Source organism: Dromiciops gliroides, chromosome 1 (genome assembly GCF_019393635.1).
Source record: "Dromiciops gliroides isolate mDroGli1 chromosome 1, mDroGli1.pri, whole genome shotgun sequence".
NCBI lineage: Eukaryota > Metazoa > Chordata > Mammalia > Microbiotheria > Microbiotheriidae > Dromiciops > Dromiciops gliroides.
The window spans coordinates 168,629,785-168,648,320 of NC_057861.1; the positions used below are offsets into that span (position 1 = coordinate 168,629,785).

The 18,536-nt window shown below is 36.1% G+C and overlaps 1 protein-coding gene across 1 annotated transcript in view; it reads right to left on the reverse strand.

Moving 5' to 3' along the window:
- Positions 1–9,110: 9,110 nt before the first annotated feature.
- BLOC1S5 (biogenesis of lysosomal organelles complex 1 subunit 5) overlaps positions 9,111–18,536 on the reverse strand; it is a 61,771-nt gene continuing 52,345 nt past the window's right edge. Inside the window, exon 5 of the mRNA XM_043978065.1 lies at positions 9,111–12,712. Within this exon, the coding sequence (XP_043834000.1) occupies positions 12,533–12,712 (180 nt within the window). The 3' untranslated portion in view covers positions 9,111–12,532. The remainder of the gene's footprint in view (positions 12,713–18,536) is intronic.

The following is an 18,536-nucleotide window of genomic DNA, read 5'->3' on the forward strand; positions in this document are numbered from 1 at the left end:
ATTGTATTCCAAGATTTCCTCTCATTTATAGTTGAAGCAGCCAAGTCTTGTGTGATCCTAACTGTAACTCCTTGGTACTTGAACTGCTTCATTCTGGATTCTTGTAGTATTTTCTCTTTGACTTGTAGGTCCTAAATTTTGACTATTATGTTCATGGGAGTTTTTATTTGGGGATTTATTAGAGGAGGTGACCTATGAATTCTTTCTATATTTATTCTGCCTTCTTTTCCTATTAAATGTGGGCAGTTCTCAATTATGATTTCTTGAAATATAGCATCCAAGCTTTTTACTAGATCAATGTTTTCAGGGAGCCCAATAATTTTTAAATTATCTCTTCTTGACCAGTTTTCCAAGTCAGTTGTTTTTGATACCAAATACCTTACATTTTCTTCTTCCAGCTTTTCAATCTTTTCATTTTGTTCTAATATTTCTTGCTGTCTTGAGGAGTCATTGATTTCTATTTGGTGTACCCTTGTTTTCAAGGACTCTATTTCTTGGGTAATATCTACTACTTTGTCTTCTAAGTTATTTATTCTATTTCCAATTCTTTCCTCCAGATTTTTTTATTTCATTTTTTTTATCTCTTCCTTCATTACTTGTAGGAATTCACATAGTCCTTGTGGAAAATCCACATTTTCCTTTGAATCTCTGTTTACATTTGTTATGGAGTTGCTTTCTCCTTCAAGAGCATCTCCAGATTTAGTACTGGATGATGTTTTCATCTTTAATGTAGTCGTCTCTCCAAGTTTAGTTTCAGAATTGAGATTTTGTGCTAAGGCATGGCTATGTCCCCTCATAGGCTTCAGGGTGGGTTGGCTGCAGGGTCTTGCTCTCAATCCCTTGGATTCTTGCACTGACTTCCACATCCTGGGATTAATCTTTAAGGTTTAGAGCTGAATGGTCAAGGGGCAGTTGTCAGGAAAGGAACTCAGACCACCTAGGTCAGGAGTGTCCTGGGGAATGATGGTGGTGGGTGCCTACTACACCCACACCGTCAGTCCTACACTACACCGTCAGTCCTCTAGCACTTCCAAGTTCTCCACCCTAAGGTTTTTTTTTTTTTTTACAATGAAAAAAGTCCTCTTGATTCTTTGCTTTTGCAGGCTACAGTCTTGACTGAACTGGGAGATTTCTTTCCTCACCTGAGTTTTCTATTCCCTGGTTGATTTTTCAGTTCTCAGGTAGACATCAATGACTCATAGTTTCTCACTCAATTTCGCTGTAGAAAGAACTTCAGAGATTGCTGAAGTAGATACTCAGGAGGTAGGTGGTCTGCCTTCAGCCAATCCTAGATGGTAACTTGTTGGAAATGTTGGAAAGAATTCTTGTCCAGAAATGGGTTTCGCTTAGATGACCTCTTCAAACTATAAGTCTCAAAAGGAGACAGGGAATAGCCGAACAAATTTTCGTGGATGGGAAACTTTAACTATTCAAAAGGAGTCATCCTAAAAGTTCCTCTTCTCTCTGGTGTTACAGGAATTCCGATTCCCTCTGGACAGAACCAGGAAGACTTGCCCAATCTGAAACTTGGCCCAGTCAACTTCTGAAGACCTCCACAACCAACAGGAAACCCTTAAGAATGTGGAGTCAGAATTCTTTTCTCCCAAGCACCCTTCCAACTAGAGGCCCACAGCCAGTCCCTATATATTATTTTTAATGAAAAAGTATATATTGTTTCTATCACAAATGAAATGTTAATTAATATATTTGAAATATTTGTTAGTTATATGATGTTTGCACATCCATAAGTTAGTAGGCAATAAACATTTATTAAGTGCCCACTATGTGCCAGACACTACACTATATGATGGGGATACAAAGAAAAGCAATAGTACCTTCTCTCAGTGGGCTCAGTCTGTCTACTGGGAAGATAACATGCAAACAACTATGAAGAAAAAATACATCTACAGGATAAATTGAAGATAATCTCAGAGAGATGGCAGGAATAATAAGGGAAACTGGGAAAGGGACTTTAGGTGAGACTTGATAGAAGACAGGGAAGCCAGGAAGCTGAGGGAGTAAGTTACAGAAATGGAGAACAATTTGTGAAAATTCCCATTCAAGAGATGGATGGTCTTACGTGATGACTAGCAAGAAAGCCAGTGTCACTAGATTTTAGGGTACACAGAAGGGAGTAAGGTGTAAGAAAACTGAAAATATAGAAGGGGACTAGGTTATGAAGGACTTTAAGTGCCAAACAGGGCATTTTGTATTCAATCCTAGAATAGAAAGCCTTTGGAGTTTACTGAATGCTGTCAGTGGGAGCATCTAATCAGACCAACTCCTTAGGGAGATCTATCTTAATTTTAAATTTTAATTTGAAAGACCGAAACTTTTGGGGGATGAAGAAGGGAGGGCATGTACTCCCTTTTAAAAGATCTGTTACTAAGTTCTGCTCAGAATTCTAGGAGTTACTATGAAAGTTGCTATTTGTCAGAAAATTCAGCAGGTTTAATTGTGGATTGTGATTTGTTTGTTTTTTATTCCTCTGTTTTAATTTATGAATATCTGATATTATTTCTTTTGTCTTATTAAGAAGCAAATGTTTAAAATCTAAATGTGTCATTATCATGAGTGGCTGGTTGTGTAAATATTTATATCTTTTGTTTTAGTTTTTTTGCGGGGGCAATGAGGGTTAAGTGACTTGCCCAGGGTCACACAGCTGGTAAGTGTCAAGTGTCTGAGGTCATATTTGAACTCAGGTCCTCCTAAATCGAGGGCCAGTGCTTTATCCACTGCACCACCTGGTGCTTTATCCAGCTTCCCCCTGGTTGTGTAAATAGAGAAGCATACACAGGGCTTCAAGAGCTCCTACAGTGGTCAATAGGGGGAGTTATTTCCTGTGGGTTATCCCAAGGATCCTGAGAGAATTTGAATGTAATTGCAATGATGATCCTCTCTAGAAGCCTGGACCTGCCATTCTGGGAGTAGGATAGAGATAATGAGCCAATCCAGCAAATAAGGAGGTATTTAAACACTTAGGGAGAAAAGTAGGAGGCACTACATGTAGGAGTGATCAACTCGTGCACCAATTGTTGTTTATGACATCAGGGTGATGTCATGACTTGCACTGAATTGAAGTGAGGGAGGGCTACGCAAGGTCACCAACCTCATTTTCTTCTCTAGAACCATCTGGGTCCAATGGCAAGATACACATCAGGATGACTAGAGATGGCCCTGGATGTTTAAGACAATTGGGGTTAAGTGACTTGCCCAAAGTCACACAGCTAGTAAGTGTCAAGTGGCTGAGGCCGGATTTGAACTCAGGTACTCCTGAATCCAGGGCCGGTGCTTTATCCATTGTGCCACCTAGCTGCCCCCAATCAGATAGGTTTTGATCATAAAACATAAGTGCCAGAGCCTAGAATAAATCCAAATCTTGTGACTGAAGTCCAGAGCACTTTCTAGTACACATGCTGCTTTGTAAACTTTCCCAAGAGCTATATATCTTCACTGGTTAAATCAGTTCAGTGTCTAAAATTTGGAAGGGGATATATCTCTTTTCTTTTCACAACTATGAGAGTGGGCATTTGAAAAATTAGAGAGCTGTAATAATAACTTAAAATTTTTTATTATTTTTATTTTAAACACATAAAAATGAGCATTTCCATATACATGACAGAAAACAAAAAGGTGGGCTACATATCAAACAATGAGATTCCATTTCATACTATTGTATTTTTTTGAGTGCATAATAAATTCTACACAGTACTTTTAAGACCATCCTGTTCCTCCGTGATTGTGAACTTCCTTCTCTTCTTTTTCATACATTTTAAAATTGTTTCAATGGCTCTCTCATTATTATTGCTAATCCCATTTTTCATTCCCCTTAATACTTCCCCTCATCTCCCAATTAAAAACTGAGAGAAAAAAATTTTTTTCCAGCAAATAAGCATAATGAGGAAAATGAATTCATATAACTGCCACGACCAAAAAATGCATGTCTTTTTCTGTGCCTTGATTCCATGACCTCTTTGTCAGGAGGTAAGTAGCATGCTTCATCATGGGTCTTCTGGAGGCATATTTGGTCATTGCTTTGATCAGACTTAAGTCTATCAAAGCTGTTTTTCTTTCCAATATTGTTGTACTTGTATAACTTGTTCTCCTAATTCTGCTCCCTTTACTCTGCAGCCATGCATACTACCGAGGATTTTCAGAAATAGTTTCTTTCATAATTTCTCATAGCACAATAATATTCCATTATGTTAATATGCCAACATTTATTCAGTTATTCTCCAAATGATGACTACTCCTCTTGGATTACAGTTCCTTTCTTTTTTTTTTTTTCCTTTTTTAACACCCCCACCTCAAAATCAGGAAGTTTATTTAGTGTGCAACTGTTCTATCCCCAGGATTAACCACCATCTTAACCTTGCCCCACTCCCTAGCCTCACTAAGTTCCATCTTTAATTTTATATATTTCTATACCATGTTCTGTATGTATATGCCTGTCCAACCCTCTTTTGGCCATTTCTGATAACAATGAGGTTTATCTGATGTCCACTGTCCCCACCTTCCTTCTATGTTTGTATATACTTCTTGTCATGAAGCATAATTATGACATTTCATTTCCTTATTTTCTACACCAGTATATTTTTTTTGTCTCACATTCTCTTTCCCCTCCTAAAACCCCCAAAACAGAATCAGTGTACCCCAGGGCCTCTATTTTTTGTTTTTAACTCTCTCAATAATCTCCGAAGATATTAAAATTTTGAAGGGACACTTGTTTCTTCCCCCCTATTATAACATTACTATCGAATCATCAGTCATCACCTTTAAATTGCTCAAATAAATTTACCTTTCTGGTTTCCCTTGATTCTGATATTTGATTTCAAAGTTCTTGTTCAGCTTTGTTTTTTTCATCAGAAATACTTAAAAATCTTATATTCCATTAAAGCTTTGTTTTTTCCCTTGTTAGATTATAGTCATTTTTCAGGGTAAGTTATTTTTGGTTGTAAGCCTATTTGGTTTTTGGAATACTATATTCTAAGATCTCTCATTTGCAGTAGAAGCTGTTGGGTATTATGTGATCCTACTGCGCATTCATAATTCCTTTCTAAATTTTTGCACAATCTTTTTCCCCCCTAGAAGCAGATATAAAGCACAATGGATAGAACACTGGAGTTGGAGTCAGGAAGACCTAAGTTCAAATCCAACTTCAAACACTTACTAGCTGTGTGATGCTAGATAAGTCATTTATCCTCTGAAGGCCTCAGTTTCCTCACCTATAAAATGGGGCTATGATAGCACCTACTTGATAGGGTTGTTGTGAAGATCGAATGAAATGTTTGTAAATTTAGCACAGTGCCTGGACACAAAGTAGAGACTTAATAAATGCTTATTCCTTTCCCTTGCCCTCTTTCTTTTAGGTGGATGCTCCGGATTTTGACTATAATATTCCTGAGACATTTCCTTTTGGAGTTTCAGGAAATGATTGGTGGATTCTGCTTTTACATTATTCTCTCCTAACAGATTTGGGTAGTTTCCTTAAGATTTCTTAAAATATAGTGTCCAGGCTGTTTTGGTTTTTTTTAGTTACAATTTTTAAGAAATCTATTGATTTTGGGGCAGCTAGATGGCGCAGTGGATAGAGCAACGGCCCTGGAGTCAGGAGTACCTGAGTTCAAATCCGGCCTCAGACACTTATCACTTACTAGTTGTGTGACCCTGGGCAAGTCACTTAACCCCAATTGCCTTACTAAAAAAAAAAAAAGAAATCTATTGATTTTAAAAATTATCTCTTTATTTTCATTCAGTTGGTTTTTTTAATAACAGCTTACATTATGTTCTTTTGATTTTCCTCTATTTTATTTCTCTTGGAATCCTGGATGTGTTTGATGCATTCTAATTTTCAAGAAGTCTGCTAAATAAGGTTTACCAACTTTTTTTATTTATTCTCCTTTCAATTATTTCCTTAAGAGCTTTTAGTTAATTGATATATCTATTGCTTTATTTTTTCTAGGTATTCATGTAATCTTCTTGGGAAAATCAATTTTGTTTGTTTGAGTCTCTTCTTTGTTAATATTATCTCCTACATTCAGTATACATACCCCCTCCCTTCTATCTACCAATCCAAGTCCTACTGATATTTCAAGGTTCCATTTAAGTTCATGGAGTCCTCTTTGCCTAAAACTCATTCTCAGTGGCATTTGTCACTTAATTGTATACTGCCTTGTGTGAGACAGGACTAGAAGTTCTTTGAGGATTATTTTTGTCTAATTTTTGCATCTCTTGACACACCTGGGATAGTGTTTTGCATAAAAACAAGTAGTTAATAAATGTTGATTTTTCCTAGTTAGACTGTAGACTTCTTGAAGTCAAGGACCATGTCAAGATACAGTAAACAACACAGTTCCTGAGTAGAGTAAAATTCTATAGTCATCTAATGAGTTAATTTTTCTTCCTGTCTGTGACTAAGAAGCTAAGTCCTAGGAAAAGTGTTTGAGGCACACAGGTTAATTTATTTGTTTAGGGTCATTTACCTGGAAGCAGCCAGTAGTACAGTGGATAGAGCACTGGGCCCAGAATCAGGGAAACCTGAGTTTAAATCCAGCCTCAGACACATACTTCCTAGCTGTATGACCTGGGGCAAGTCATAATGGATCCACTGAAGAAGGAAATGGTAAACCACTCCAGTATTTTTATCAAGAAAACTCTGAATGGGGTCATGAAGGGTTAGTCATGACTGAAATGACTGAACAAGAAAAATTTACCTGAGGTTTGATTTGACTCAGGTCTTCTTGATTCAAGTCCAATATGCTATCTACTATGCTCTGCTGACAGTATATTTATTAATCTAAGTTGACTTAATATGAAATCAGTAAAGAATTTTAAAAGATTACATACGTACACATGATTTTAAATACATTTTAAAATATATCTAGTACCAGTACAAAAAAGTGTAATAAAAGTTTATAAACTTTTCCATGTTGTATATCTTGCTAGAAAATATTTGGACTATTTAACTTCCTAGGAAACAAGGACAACTTTAAACAAAATTATTAAATGACTTCTAAAAATATAGCATATTACTAGTTTTTGATCTTTTTCTTACCCTAAGGCTGGTATTTTAACTTATATTTAAGTTTAGTAAAATCACATATTTCTTAACATTTTCATTTTGTGGTCATAGAAATACTGGAGAGATGGGTAAAATTTTGTCAATACAGTGACACCTGCTGGTTTTTAGCTGCAAATTTCAAATTCCAAGTTAAAAGCAAATTTTTAAACTTACTTACTGGAGATTAAATGACATTAGTTTACTTGTAAATCATTACTTGATTGAACGTAGGGTAGACAACAGAAGAAACTTTTTTTCTCTTTTTAAACAATGATCTTTTGGCAGAATTTTTATGGGGTACTTCCTGAAGAAAGGTATTTTTCCAATACATCCCTGATAGTTAAATTTGCATTTAATGTTAGATACTCAATTACCTGCTTTTCCCCCAAGGAAAATAACTGCATTGAATCCAAGAAGGATTTATGTCATTCTTTATACTACTCCCACTTCAGCAAGTATAGCTAATGCCATAAAAATAAACAGGAATGATCGTAATTGAAAAATTTGTAATCCTGCATTTTTCAACACAGTATCCTACCTAGCTAGTAGCATACATGAAACTCTCTCAGAGCCACACCTATCACTCAGAACTGTTGGAAACATCTGCTTTGGGGGCTGAAATTTTCCAAGCTTGGTCTCAACATAAAGGTGAAATTTTCCTGGAAAACTTAAGAGCAAATATGCTCACTTATTTTAAGGAGAGATGGTGGAAAACATGTACCCCACGCTATTTTCCACTTCAAAAAATATATTAAATTATTTTTAAAGTCCAGATTACTCTATAATAGCTGAATTTCAGACACTACCTTTTTCTGTGTGTATAGTCTGAGAAAGCTTCTGTAAATGAAAAAAAAAAAGTAACTGGAAAAAGAACACTCTGCTTTGATAAATTTTCACTATGTAATTTCAATAATATTCACTCGTAGCATTTGTTAAACGTGAAGCATTATTTGAAAGCTACACAATACAGGTAGTTTCTTGACGATTTACTAAATTAGTGGACAATAACTCTCCCTCTTTCCTACCCATTTTACTCTTTCTGCAAAAAGACCCAAATAGGAAGACCTTTAATTTTTTTATATTTATTCATCTTAATATACTAAAGTTTATGACTTAGACCACTGTGCTTTTACCCTATCTGTAGAAAAGTAACTTGGAATTAATTTGCTTTTATCAATAGGTCTATGACTTACTAATGATTTCTTTTATTTCATTACCATCCAAAACATTTACTGAATAATCACTGCACATATAGCCTTTTTGTAAAAACCTTTCCAAAAGCTGAATGGAAAATACCAAGTTTAAAATCAAGATGAATGAACATTAGCTAAATGTGTTTTCAAGATGAACTGCAAAGTCTTTTTCTATAATCAAGCTTATTTTTTCTGAACCATTTTTTTTTGGACAGTAAAACATGAACAGCACAGAAAGGAAGAGATCTTTCCTATTCCTTCAAAACCTAAAATCCATTTTTGACAGAGGTTGGGTGGGATGAGAAAACATAGCTTTAAAGAAAATTAAAAGAACATGCATGACATAACTTTATTTTTGTGGGTTTTTTTTTTTTTTTGGTGAGGCAACTGGGGTTAAGTGACTTGCCTAGGGTCATACAGCTAGTAAGTGTCAAGTGTCTGAGGCTGGATTTGAACTCAGGTCCTCTTGAATCCAGGGCTGGTGCTCTATCCACTGTGCCACTTAGCTGCCCCCATAACTTTATTTTTGATAGAAATGCATGTTCTTATAAAACTTATATGTATTTTTCCTTTATTTATAGAACATATTTAACACTCACTCTGTCTTTGGAATAGTTCTAAAGGATCTTCCATTACAAAGTGAACATTTTAATCCATGCAAAGATCTATATATAGTTTTGCTGATGGTGCTAGTTGTGTCATTAAAAACATCATGGTATTCAGTAACTGTGGAAGAAAAAGAGGAGTATATACAGTAGAAGTATATTAATTATGTGCCAGAGTCAGGACTAGAATTCAGTTCTTCCTGATTCAGAGGCTGGCTCTTTAATATCCTGCTTCTCTGGATTATCATTATGAATATATATCATGGTAGCAAGGCCCAGTCTAATGGTGCCCTCAGGTTTCTAGTGAAGGTGGATTCTAAAGATATTGAGACTAATGCAGAAATATGTTTAATGTGATTGTACATATATAACATTTGTCAGATTGCTTTCTGGAAGGAAAGGAGGGGGGAGAAAAATTTGGAACTAGAAATCTTATAAAAATAAATGTCAAAAACTATCTTTACATGTAACTGGAAAATAATAAAATACTTTTATGATTTAAAAAAAGAATTATATTAATGAATCTAGCTTCTATTTCCCAATTTAGCAATGGCACATTCATAGCCCTGGGTCACAAATTTTTAATATTTCAATGACTACAATTTTACAATGGGAATAATAATTGATACATGCTTTGATTCATAACAATGCTGTTGCAAAACTGTGACATGCTTGCATGTCTTCTGAAGAACTCAGCAAAGCATCAGATAAATATCCATTATAATGTCCCCAGATATTTGACTGAACTTTTAAATTTGTTTTGAAATATTTTACTTGCACCTTTCCTCCTGAGACAAAAATAAACAACCCTGACCCCAAGTTGTCTAGGGTTCCTGGTACAAGCTCAAACTCTTCTAAAATGCTTCAGAGGGTAGAGGGAGACCTTCTTATATGCAAAATTAGTGTCCTTCTAGAAGCAGAGAATTCCTTTTGGTACTTATGATACCCAAGTATTTATAGCACTTTAGTTTACTGATATAGAAACTATATATTCATATCAAACCCTGCCTCTGTCATTTATTGGTTGTATGTAAAACACTCTTTCTGGACTCAGTTTCCTCATTTGCAAATGAGGCTGTTATACTAGATTGCCTCTGAAGTCTCTTCTAGTTCTAAATCTATGATCTTTATCCATATTATTTGGAAGTCACATTTCCACAAACCACAATGATAACCTAAAGAACCTGGAAAGCATCCAAAATTGTAAAGCACATGGGTGGGAAGAATACAGCGCTGCCCTGTTCCACTTCTTCTTCACCTACGTACCAATGGTAATAAAACTAGAAACTGTTTGATATAATACATAAAGCATTAGCCTTTTAAATATATAAACATGTATATAGTTAGTAGTATAGCACAGTGATGTGTTTTAAGACAGAAGGTAATTCTTCAGTAGTTTTTATTAAACCTTCATTTTATTTACTACAACAAAAGACATCAGAAGTTATGTTTTTGTATAGTAACTCATGTCTTTTTTTTTTTTTAACAAATCTGAGACAAATTATTGGAACTTTTTATTGTTGTTATCCTGTTACTTGTCTATAGTATAGACCAAAAGTGATTTGGTTATTCTGGGCAATAGAAGGGATGGTGTTCACTACCAGAAATCATCATCCAGCATTGAATTCTAATGAAAAAGAGATACAATTAGGAGTTGTTACCAAAAAAAAAAAAGTTTTGCATTTTAATCCTGAATGTTAATAATTCTTGTCAAATGATTTTAGATTAGAAGTTTTTCCTGGAGCTTGTATAAGGTAGAGTAAGCTTATTTCAACTGAGCTTGAACATAAGCGAAAAGAAAAATTGGACTCCAGTCAGGCAATGATGTTTTAAAGTCTATTCTTGATAAAGCACATAGACCTAATTTTTTAGTTACAACATCCATTCATTGCTGGGTGTAGTTGCATTTAAAGACATTCCAGAAATCTCTTTCCATTCAAAAAGGGATTTTTATTTAAAGCTTTCCTTACTTCTCATGTGTGGGATATTTTAGAGCTATGGGTTTTTTTTTTTTTTTCCATCCACTAAAGAGAATTAACAAAATTCCAACATGCCTTACTGTCGGCAAGGACTCTTTTTACTCCATGTACCACAGGATGATTGATGAACCTGTCAGGCTTACGGTAGCGGACACAGAAAGTTGGCTGAAGTTCAGTGTTATTGAAAGAAATCTCAAATACTTATTCTGTCTCCTCTACTAACTTTAATCACATTTTCAACATGCTGCCAAGAATGGAGCTTTGACACTAAGCCATAAATTTACACAGGCAACCATTGTCGATTTTATGTAGTCATAACACTGAGATAACAAAGAGTTGGATATTTTTTTCTTGTTCCCTTTTCCACTGCATAGCAGTTATAATATAATTTTAAATATTTATCCATGCTGTAGGATTCACTTGCCATATATATCCTCCAGTCATTACTGCATTTTATTTCTTCTTGATTTCCAAAGACTAAATAAATAAAACTGACATTTTCCAGGTAAGATTGTTAAATGCATATTTTTAAAAATCACAGTGATGATAGGTACATTTTATACCATAATACATTTGCTTATGAGAATACACATTATCACTAAAAACATCTTGATATCTAACATGGCCTTTTTGTCATGTGAGCCAACACTTTTGGTTCTTCCAGAGCCAGAATACGTATACAGTCCCAGAGGGACTGATTACTCAAATGGCTATAAAATGTGTGGATACTATTTAACGTAAAAAGCTTAATCCCCTGCAAAACAGGCATATAATGAGGTAAAATACTATGAGTAAGATCATGATTTTTGAACAGGGTAAAATCCATAACCCAGATTTTTGGTTTACTTTTTAAACAAATTTTGAAAGTTCAATTTTTTTTTTTTTGGCAGGGCAATGAGGGTTAAGTGACTTGCCCAGGATCACACAGCTAGTAAGTGTCAAGTGTCTGAGACGGGATTTGAACTCAAGTCCTCCTGAATCCAGGGCCAGTGCTCTATCCACTGCGCCACCTAGCTGCCCCCAAAAGTTCAAAATCTTACATAGTAAAAGGCCACTAGTTTTTCTAAGAGAGAATCTTGATGTCTTAGTCCCCTGGACTATGTGGCCATGATGTGAACGCACAGTTCACACCAATAACCTAAAGTAAGCAGTTAACAAACTGCTTTGATTTTCCTTTACTCCAAGCTCTGCTTCAAGGCTAGTAGTTGGTGAACATTACTCACTTAAGAATAATATGCACTCCCCTTCTGAAAGTTTGGGGATAACTGGTAATTAGTTGTATACATTGTCTAAAAGAGTATAATAATCCAGAACTAACTCTCATGTATGAGAATGGATTAGATTATCTTTCATAGGCTCAGAATTCTTCTATATTTCCCATTTTCTTATCTATCACTGAGCATGGAGAGAATGCAAATTCTGATGGCCTAAGAATCAATTCATTTCATTCCTCCTCCTATTCCCCCACCTAAATAATTATACAGAGGCACTTAAACTTAGAGGCATATAATAGGACTCTTTTCTTTTTATAATGAACTCTACCAAAAATTTTTATCTTTATTTATCAGCTCATTGATATAACATTACCACCAAAACATATTGCTAAGTTTATAACAGAGGACAAGTCAGTCTGGTGATTTTTCTTTTTCTTGGCACAGTGGAAAGAAGAGTTTTTGTATTGTTGCTATAAAGTTCTTAAAAAGATGAATATTTAGCTAGATCTTTCTCCATCTCAGCATATTGTTCTTTAAGGCGTTCTGTGGCCTTTTTGTGCTCTTCATCCACTGCAGCTTGTTTGTTGCTTTGCTCTTTCATGAAATCTTCCCATTGGGTTATGCGCTGTTTTTCACTAATCAATAAGTGCTGATTATGAAGCTGAGGAAAGAAAATATGGGAGTCAAGTGACATTTTATAGATAAGGTTGTTTTTATGTGCAGAAAATTCATAAACAATTCTGAAACCAAATTACAAAAAGCAAATCTAATAGCTGACTACCATAATAACAAAGCATGGTTTCATGCGGCATATTAGGAATAGTAGAGATCTGATATTTTTCTAATCATGAGTGAACATGAATGTTCACATTTCTTAACTTTTTTGACTCAAGTTTATATTTAAAAAACGTGTTTTTCAATATGTCTACCTCTTTCTGTATCCCTTGAAGTTATATACATTTTTTGCTACTTTATCAAGCATTAAAAAAAATAGATTGAAAGAACCTGACCAATATCAAGTCACATTTATACAGCACTTGAAGGTGTGAGAAAATAATGTGTTTTGGGACACCCAGAGGCCCCCCCTCCAGGGGATTATATTAAGATTGATTGGATCGGGTCAGCTAGGTGGCGCAGTGGATAGAGCACCAGCCCTGGAGTCAGGAATACCTGAGTTCAAATCCGGCCTCAGACACTTAACACTTACTAGCTGTGTGACCCTGGGCAAGTCACTTAACCCCACTTGCCTCACTAAAAAAAAAAAAAAAAGATTGATTGGATTGACTTTGCTGATTGACTCACTTGGAGTTAACTTAAACCTACCTGAAGGCCTGGCCCTCAGGTGGTGTGTTCTCTGAACTCTGACCTCGGCACATTCTGCTCATGGACCACCCTCAAGTCCAGTGAACCAATAGACTTGAATGACGCTAGCCGATTAGCTTTGAGCAGTGTGGAAGGGCTCCCTCTCCTCTGGACCCGGAGGAAGCTTCCACAGACAGACACAGTCTCAGATGGGCTTGTATGTATGTGTGGGGGGGGGGGAGGGGGGGATTTGGAGAAGGAAGGAGGCCAGGCTAAGCTCTTATCTCTCCTAGGCTATATAGGCTTTCTTAACTTTCTGAGCCAAGTGTTCTCTCTTTACTAATATATAGTATGCTTTAATAAATGCTTAATGCCCCAAACTGGTGCTAAAGCTTCTAATTTATAAGTAACAAATATATTAGAAACCCCAGCTAATTTTCCCTAAACTTGGGACAGAAATAAGGCGACCACATATAATTTTAAATGCCACAAAGGTCTACAAAACATTTTTCCTTACAACCAGCCAGGGAGCTGGTAACAGGAATTATTATTGCCATTCTACAGCTGAGAAAACTGAGGATCACAACTTTAATGGTTTCATTCTTCAAAAATCAGAGAAAGCAACAAAGGAAAATGCTATTTTGAATTAAATCCAGCCAACAAGAAAGAACTAGTTGCTGAAGTAGAAGGGAAGAGGACCTCAGGAGCTACTGTCCATTCTATCTTAGGATTCACAAAAGATCAGGAAAGATAAGTATAGTCTGAAGTACAGCCTAGGTTTCAGGAAAAGAGATTTCAAAGGTTCAGAGAAAGGATAAGTAGTGACCTATGGTCTAAAATTTCAAGTGGAAATTGACTCAGGGAAGGCGAGAGACTCTCAGGAATGAAATTCTGATAACATAAACACAGATAATTCTAATAAGAAGGAAAAGGAGAAGTGTGTAGTCTAAAGTGCTATCCCAATTAATAAAAGACCCCAAAATGAATAACTCAGTTAAGAGAAGTTAATGTGTAATATACAATAATTACTAAATCAGTCAGTTGACAAACATTTATTAAGTACTTACTACATGCCAATTACTTTGCTAAGCACTGAGGATACAAAGACCAAAATAGACCCTGTCTTCAAAGAGCTCATATTCTAATGAGGGAGACAATATGCAGAATACTATGTACAGACAAGATATAGTACTTTGGACCCAAGTCTTTTGTGGACTTAGATCTCTGTCACAAGACCCAAATGGTTTATAATATACAACTATCAGCAATGAAAAAAAAAAAACAACAAAAAACAAAAAATGAGACAATCCTTGATAAGATTCTACATACCAGCAGCTGGGTCCAATCTTAGAAAATAGCTCACCTCAAAGAAATGGATCATGAGAAACAAAAGCATGCTGTGAAACGAGAGCCAGCATACTGGACTTGGTCTCTTTAAGATCCCAATGAACTACTCAGAGACAAAAAGTTGTTGAAGGAAGCTGGAGATGGTTCACATAATGATCAACCATAAAGAGGGAACATTGACCCTGTGCTCGTGCATCAAATACCTTTAATTCCAGGTTTGTAGTTATGCCATATTTACTTCTAAACATGTACTGTGTACACGTTACTATGTGCAAGTAGAATGTAAGCTCTGAGGGCAGGAACTGTATTTTAGTTTTGTATCCTCAGAATCTAGCAGAATGTCTAGCGCATTGTAAGTACTTAATAAAGGCTTAGTGAAATGAAATGAATTCTCTACCAAGGAGAATGATCTTGAAGGATTTTGAACTGGAAAAGAATAAACAAAAACAATCAACTGAGTTGAACTTAAGATAAATGAAGAGATGGTAAGACAGCTGACCCGATATCCTCAAGAATTTAGGTTAAAAGAAGTAAACCAAGTATATTACAGGATATTGATATTCAGGATATAATTCCTGAAAAATCCCTCATAATCTCTTTAAAAAATTATGTAGAGATAAGAGTTGCCATAGTCCTGAGGGTAGAAAAATACTCTGATTTTCAAAAAAGGGGGTTTACTGGGCAGCTAGGTGGTGCAGTGGATAAAGCACTGGCCCTGGATTCAGGAGGACCTGAATTCAAATCCAGCCTCAGACACTTGACACTTACTACCTGTGTGACCCTGGGCAAGTCATTTAACCCTCATTGCCCCACCAAAACCCCAAAAAACAAAACAAAACAAAAGGGGGTTTACTTTCATTCCCAGCAAGATGATTAAATGTATTAGGAAATGATAGTCTATGACCATTTTCAAAGGGAAGAAATGATAATGTACCTGAATTTTAATAAAGCATTTGAAAAAGTATCACACTCTATCTCTGTGAACACAGTGGACAGACATGGGCTAGATGAAAAGTACAATTATGTAAATTTAGAACTGGTTGAATAATTGGACCCAAAGAGTAGATTAAGGAATTGAAAGAACTTGGAAACAGTATAGTACAGTGGAAATAGAACTAACGAGTCAGAGATATTAGGTTCAAATCTGTCAAACTCTCATTTACTACCTTTCTGAGCTTTAATTTCTTCATCTGAAAAATGAGGGAGTTAGACTAGGATGTCCTCTTAGATTTCTTTCAGCTCTAAATTTATGGGCCCTATGATCCCCAAAGTTCTCTAGTAAGGGGTTCCAGGGATCTGTGCTTAGTCCTGGTTCTGTTTAACACATTTTTCTCCCAATGGCATGGTTGGCCTGCTTATCTGATCTGCAGATAGTATGAAGTTGGGAAGCATAGCAACCGTATATTAGAAAATAGTCAGAATAAAAATATGTCACAACAAGCTGAATCTAATAAGACGGAAATAGTGGGAGGAGGGAGCTTGCAGACATTGCCACATGGACCCCCAAACTTTGCCTGACCCATCATTAATCCATGGTCATTCCCACTATGTTTTTTAGACATCACTGTTGACAGTTAACTGCAACAACATACCAACTCTGTGGTTTTGCTGATAAGGGTCTAAAAGAAAACAGAAAAGTCTGGGCACTAATGACAAAAACAAAAAACAAAACAAAACAAGAACTGGTTACAAAGGCTGCTCCTATTACAGAATCATTCCTGGCTTCACTAGCCAGTATGGTGACTTCATATAAATGAATGCATGCAAATGCACTTAAGTGTTTATGTGCCAAGCAGTGTGCTAAACAGAGAGAAGGAAGGAGACAGGGATGAAAAGACTGGGGCGGGGAGAGAGAGAGAGGGAGAGAGAGAGAGAGAGAGACAGAGAGAGAGAGAGAGAGAGAGAGCGAGAGAGAGAGAGAGAGAGAGAGAGAGAGAGAGAGAGAGAGAGAGAGAGAGAGCGCGAGAGAGAAAATATATTTGAATTTCTTTCCTTAAGGAGCTTACTTTCTAAGAGGGGAAGACAACTTATATAAAGGAGTAGTGAACATACAGGGGAGGAGTGTTTTGTTCTGGGAAAAGAAGGGGAAGGTCAGGATAGGAACAGACGTACACCTAAATGGTGAGATCAACGAATGGATGGGTTGCAAAACTGAAGCATGCCACAATGACACTGGTGGCAATATGGAGAGATTTGCTGATGAAAACGTTATCCTGAAGCAAAATGGTCCTGGTATCTTGTCTGTAGGAAAGTTGTATAAGATTGACTGGTTAGATAAAACATATACGGTCTTGGGCAGGTGAAAGACAGCATGAACACTACCTCCTGGAGTGGTAAGCCCAGGAAGAACACAGTGTTATGGCACATAATAACAACTGACACCTCTAATAAATTCATGCTGACTTATTACTGAATGACCCATTACTGCCTGTGCACAGTTTCCATCCTGTACTTGTGAAATTGATTTGTTGTTGTAGATGTTAAAGATAAGATTTCTGTTTCAGTAAAAGGTAGAAAAATGATATCTGAGGTCTCATCTTACTCACAGACTGTGTGATTATATACTTGACTGGTCACAATGCAGTTAGAGCTGAGATCTGGACTCAGGTTTGTTGTTTTTTTTTTTTTTTTTTTTTGCTCCAAGCCTAACATTTTTTCCACTCTACCAGGCTTCTTCCTCATCACAGTCTAAATGACTTAACAAATAACACATTTAAGAAAATATTTTTGACTACACCATGGTGGATTTTACAGAATCATAAATAATGAAAATTAGAAGAGACCTTGAGAGGTTATTCTAGTTCCATGCTGTAAGGTAGGTAAATGTCTTAAATATCCAGTTCTGTTCTCCTCTTGATGTGTTCCAAGTATGGAAAAATCTAAAATTTTCCTTAATGTCTTTAGGCAAAAGCAAGCAGGAAAAACTCTTTTCTGTAGAGAAGAAGGCTATTAAAGAGGTGGGGGCACACAAGACTGTCAACTGCCAGAAATGACAACTGACAATAAGAAAAGGAAACAGTAAAACCAGAGTCTCCTAACACAAAAAAATGAAAAGTCTAGTAAATGATAGTAAACAGATAATATCTCAAGGGCATTAGTGACAGCAATGAGACTGAGAAGCACAAAAAATTCATGGCAACATAATTTGTTTGTTTTTTTGTGAGGCAGTTGGGGTTAAGTGACTTGCCCAGAGTCACACAGCTAGTAAGTGTTAAGTGTCTGAGGCCGGATTTGAACTCAGGTACTCCTGACTCCAGGGCCTGTGCTCTATCCACTGTGCCACCTAGCTGCCCCCTACAACATAATTTGTGATAACAAAAAGCTGCAAACAATTTATGTGCCCATCAATGTGGGAGCAAATTATAGAATACAAATGTGATGTAATATTACTTTTTTTATAAGGCATAACAAAGATAAAGATAATTCTTTGGAAACATGGGAAGACGTATGAAATGATGCAGAGTGAAAAGGGCAAAGTGAAAAGAATTATATACACAATAGCTCTAAGTATACAAATAAAATCAATACTGAGACATAAAAACTGGTTAACTACAAAAGCCAATGTTAGTATATAATGAGAAAATTAAGTGACATACCCTGTCTGCTAATAATTTAATACAAAGTTTTGGGGGGGTAATGTACTCTGAAGGGAGATTGAGGTTATTTCTTAGGAACTTTTAGTTATGTCAAAACAAAACATATCAGTAGACATCAATTCTTTTAACTTTTTCTCATCTCTTTTCTATCCCTTTATAATCAATGGGCCCCAGTACGTGGGCTGTGGTTTCCTCGGGGCTAGATAGTTATTGCAAGGGGTCCATGAGTCCATCTGTAAA